Source organism: Lottia gigantea, assembly GCF_000327385.1.
Source record: "Lottia gigantea unplaced genomic scaffold LOTGIsca_5, whole genome shotgun sequence".
NCBI classification, from domain to species: Eukaryota; Metazoa; Mollusca; class Gastropoda; family Lottiidae; genus Lottia; species Lottia gigantea.
In genome coordinates, this window is record NW_008709715.1 from 4,303,585 (window position 1) to 4,308,682 (window position 5,098).

General features: G+C 30.9%; 1 protein-coding gene across 1 annotated transcript in view; it reads right to left on the reverse strand.

The window, feature by feature from the left end:
* Window positions 1-2,059: 2,059 nt before the first annotated feature.
* LOTGIDRAFT_52276 (hypothetical protein) overlaps window positions 2,060-5,098 on the reverse strand; it is a gene marked incomplete at both ends in the record, with an annotated part of 7,070 nt that continues 4,031 nt past the window's right edge. The window contains 7 exons of the mRNA XM_009061676.1: window positions 2,060-2,103; window positions 2,457-2,553; window positions 2,814-2,906; window positions 3,169-3,287; window positions 4,127-4,245; window positions 4,484-4,596; window positions 5,012-5,066. Coding sequence (XP_009059924.1) covers window positions 2,060-2,103; window positions 2,457-2,553; window positions 2,814-2,906; window positions 3,169-3,287; window positions 4,127-4,245; window positions 4,484-4,596; window positions 5,012-5,066 — 640 coding nt within the window. The remainder of the gene's footprint in view (window positions 2,104-2,456; window positions 2,554-2,813; window positions 2,907-3,168; window positions 3,288-4,126; window positions 4,246-4,483; window positions 4,597-5,011; window positions 5,067-5,098) is intronic.

Genomic DNA, 5,098 nt, shown 5'->3' on the forward strand with positions numbered 1-5,098 from the left:
TTTACACTCAGTATATATTTTTCCTGTGATATTTAACAAGTTTTTTTTCTTCTATTCTGGATTTCAATAAAATAAGCACATATTGCCATCACAAAAATTATCTGATCCCATCAGAATATTTTATGAGCCATCACTCAAATTTTAACACAAAACATCTACAAAAATATTAAATTCTGAACTGGAAACTAATTCAAATTGTGCATATTAAATTCAATTTTCTATATATATAGTTTTATATAAGGTACATAGATCTATAACCCACAATATTTACAAATTCAATATATACCTGGTTACTCCAACCTACTGGCCTGATATAGATGTTATCTGTTTGTTTTTGTAGTTTGCGAAACCTTTAGGAGTAATAGAGTGTGTTTTAAGCTTGAGAAGTAATAGAGTGTGTTTCAAGTACAGATTCATAGGTTAATGAATTTAGTCTAAATGTCATTTGGTGCATATAGTCTGGATTTCATCTATTATCTTAAAGTAGCAATTTACAATACCACCTCTGGAAATTTTAAATGATAGTAGTGGTAATAACCCACTGGTAACCCACTAGAAAATTTTATATGATAGTAACTCACTGGAAATTTTATATAATGATAGTAACCCTATGGAAATTTTAAATGATAGTAACCCACTAGCAATTTTATATAATGATAGTAACCCACTAGAAATTTTATGTAATGATAGTAACCCACTAGAAATTTTTAACAAACAAACTTCCCACACACAGTTTTTATTTGCCTAGGGACAGAAACTGGATTTAGACAAAGCAATAAAACTAATATAACCTTCAATAATCTCATCTACATTGCACTTGTTTTTGATCAAAATGGCTCGGTTCAATTTTATCAGAGAAAAGTGAACTTGATCAGAATTTTACAGTTACCGTTACCATTCTCTGGTTTCTGAACAACCAGACCTCTTTTTAAACACAACATGTGCTTGAATAGCTTATTCTAGAGTAGGCTTTGCTCATTGAACAGTGATATAATTAGTTCATATCATAGCTTCAAAACGCAATTTGACTTCTAATGGCTTAATCAACATGGAAAGACCAACATTAGATATTAAGAATTCCATTTTGTTTTTAAGCTTAGCCTTGAAAAATACATTGAAACACTGCAACTATTTTTGACCCCACTGCAAATATTTTTGACCCCATGTCTGTTAGACAGTACCATGGTTCTGTGGAAGGACCAAATTGTGAAGTTTATGTTCAATAGTTATGGTAAATGTCTAATAAAAAAAGGGTAACAAAGGGTGCATGGTATAGCATATACAGCAAATAATATTTACTAGATCATTGTTGTGTGTGGAAACCTATAGGATGGAATGGCATGGTAAACAAATATACAAATTAATACAACAATAAATCACAATTATAAATAGAATTCTAAAACACCTCATTGTTCAGCCTGTACCACCTTCTCTATGTTATCAGTCCTGTCAAATATAAAACATTCATTTCATTAAAAGCAGAATGATATGAGATCAACAAAATGGTAAAGTTGTCATAAAGATTAAGAGGTTGACTTTACTGTATCAATGAATAGTAAATAAATAACAACTAAGACAAGTTTATTAACTCCGATTAAACTTGTGGATGTTTTAATTAAAATACTAGTATGATACTTAAGTTGATTGAAAATTTATTCAAAAACAGGATAAGGTGTGTATTTCATATTGATTCAAAATACTAGTTCTAATGTTATTACTTCACATAATAATATAGCAATCAAATATTTGTAAAAAGTAAAACTTACCCCTTCACTGATTCTCCAGCTTCTGTAGCTTTTAAAGCTTCTACTGGAGAAGTGGCTGGACCAGTTGAATCTGCTGGCTTCTCACTGGGTTTAGGAGATTTAGAAGTATCTTCTGTCTGGTTTATAATACCAGCTTTAACGTCACCCGCTGTTTTCTCTACAGGTGATGTTGCTGGTGATGTTGTTGGTGATGGTGATGAGGGTAAAGGTGTAGCTAGTGATGATGGTGATGTGGATGGTTTAGGGGACGATTGGGGTTTGGGTGAACTTGGCTTTGATGCATTAGGTTGAATTTGCATATGATATTTGTAAATAGGTTCTGTACTCTCAATTGTTCCTGAAAATAAAAAAACTCAATATAAATCACTTATTGAGCTATTGATCAATAATTGATGCAACTGCAATGTACAATGAAGTAAATGCTCTATGTACAGTTGAGATATCTAATCAACTGAAAATATATTGAAAAACTATTTGAAAGATATATCTGCAGGAGAACCTTATCAATATATGAACAGGATGGGCAATTATGATAGAATCTTAAACAATGATGGGTCAATTTGCTTCATTCATCAAATGATAGCCATTAACTTCTGACATCTGCAAAGGTACATCAGTAACCTTGGCAACTATGACAGCTATTTCCTGAGACATAATCAAAGCCCCATTAACCCACAGTAAATAGTTTACCTGATGTAAGATTAAAGGTTCTGCCTTTAGTTGTTTCTTTAGTAGGTGACAACCAATTAATTAACGAGCCTACAAGTGGAACTTGTCTCATAACACCCTGAAAAATACAATAGACCATGTTGAAGGTGTAGCCTGTAGGATGCATGTCATTTCTAAGAGATCTGCTTTAATACGAGCCAATTGCTGCTCTCAAATTCATTAATTTTGTTCAGATTTGTTTTTAACTGAACTGATTAAATCTGGATGATATGGTATAACAGTCAGAATTTGACCATCAATGGCTAGTGTAAACACCTACAAAGGATAAAATGGTAGCTCAGATTTTCTGTCAAAGCCAATCAAAATAGACCCTTTTACCTCTTGTAACAATTTACTTTCATTTTCTTTCTGTAATTCTTGATTAGCTGTTTCTATATTCTTCTTAATAATTTCCGATAAAGATTCTAAATACTGAAAATATATCAAACCACTGTTAATATAATGTTTTATATGAATCATTAAATATAAACATTGTATACATTCTTAGGAAATCAAGTTTGTCTCAAAGAGTAGCCTGAGACGAAGTAAGCAATTCAAACATTGTGAAAGGGATCATGTGGTCATCTGAAGACAGATTTACAAAGTACAAGACCTTTTAATCACTTTTCAGAATGAAGTTTCAAAATTTCGTTTGTTTACAACTAACAAATAAGAATTACAAGTCTAAAAATACCTTTGAGGATTCTTCTATTTCTTTACCAGTAGATTGAACTAGAGCTATTAGTTCTTCTACGTCAGTATTAGATGTTATTAAACCAAACCTTACACATACCCTGTTATCATCACAATGACCTAAAATATACAGTAACATATGATTTATCATTTACATATGTTTTTCTATCAATCAATTGCTACCTACTGTACCAGCAATTTGACTAGCTTTTGAGCTAAGAAGCTTTCAGATAGAAAGACATAGATATACTTAATAAACATTATTAGCTAAGTGGACTCTTTGAAAGGGATGAGGAGTTGACAAACCCTATCGCAGAGTACCATAAGGCATTTTGAAATAGTGCCCTGCTTTGCCTTCCCAACTGAGCACCATCCAGCTTTAATTTTATAACATTATTTTATATAATATCAATTTGTACTGAATATATATATGGCTACCTTGTAACTTAGTTATGAGTCTTATTATATCAATTATAGAGTACATCAATATCAAATATAATTATACCTAGTCCATTATTGAAATAATATATCTTGTAAGAAAGTAACACCCACACAGTGTAAAATAACTTTAGTCTAGAATAGGTCAATGTCATTATTGCGATACTTCTACTGATATATACCTCTAAAAGCCATAATACTTATAATGAAATTTCTATATCATACATTTAATGTATACATGGTGACAAAATCATTAAAATGATTAAGATTGAGATTGTAGACACCATACAAAAAAGTCCACTTTGCCTTGTTTGGTAAAAAGAGAACCTTAAGACTAAGAAATTTTTAAGACTATGTTAATCAAAATTTTCCACTTTGTGTTATGGCATCATAGGTCATTTTGTACAGAAGAATAAAATCCGAAAACCCAAAAACCACAATAATATGCAGTTAATACTCTGCATAAGGTCCCTTGTGTAGATATTTTTATAGTTATTGATATAGTGTTATATTATATTTACCTGTAGAGAAGGCTGTATCCATAGATTTTAATTTATGTACCAATTCACTATTAATATTACTAATATCAACTTTAGCTCTATCAGTTTCTTCTTTATTCAACCAATGATCTGGTATATACCTAAAAACGCACAAATTCTTGATTGTTGTCCAGAACATACTTGTAAGTGATTTGAAAGCTGGTTTAAAACCTGATGCTAATGGCAGATTTTTTGCCTGATGAAAACAAAATCATCCATATTAGTTCAATGTTTTGGTAGCATCACACAATTTACATTGTTCAAAGAAAAATTGCGTAGGTCACTTTAAACCAAAACAGAATTGGAACCAAGGAAAAGTGCTTGTTACATATTCCTTACCTTACAGCTCCTAGTCCAGCCCATGAATCTAACTGAACTAATATTAAATTAGGATTGCTCTCTACAACAGAACGGAATCGAGATCTCTGAGCCACTGTGGCATCTAATACTGCCTACAAAAATTACACAATTCATTTAGTAAAAGCATGATATTTTGATGATTATAAAACAAGATATGATACAGAATCAGAAAACTCATGATTTCGATTTGACTAATTTTGATTTCTACATTTTTCTGTGCAGTCTGCAATAGCAAAATAACTAAACTGAATTATGTCACATTATCCATTTCAGAATTCAACATGACAAATTTTCAAGTTTCTCGGCAAACAATTGCTGAAGTATTTGTACTGTAAACAACATACCTGTGATAAACTCACTAGTAATAAACAGTGACTCCTAGTTTGAGTGATTATAAAAGTAAATTAAGAAAATATATACGTTTTTAACTCTTTGTTTTATAAAAATCGAAATTTAAGAAAAATAATTCATAAAGAGTTGTGTCCAAACAAATGGTTAATTACTTACCAAATTTTCTGTTAAACAGTTGACAAAAGCTTCTACATCTTCTTCTGTTGTTTCACTGACTATAAACAACAAAACAAAACCTCTTAA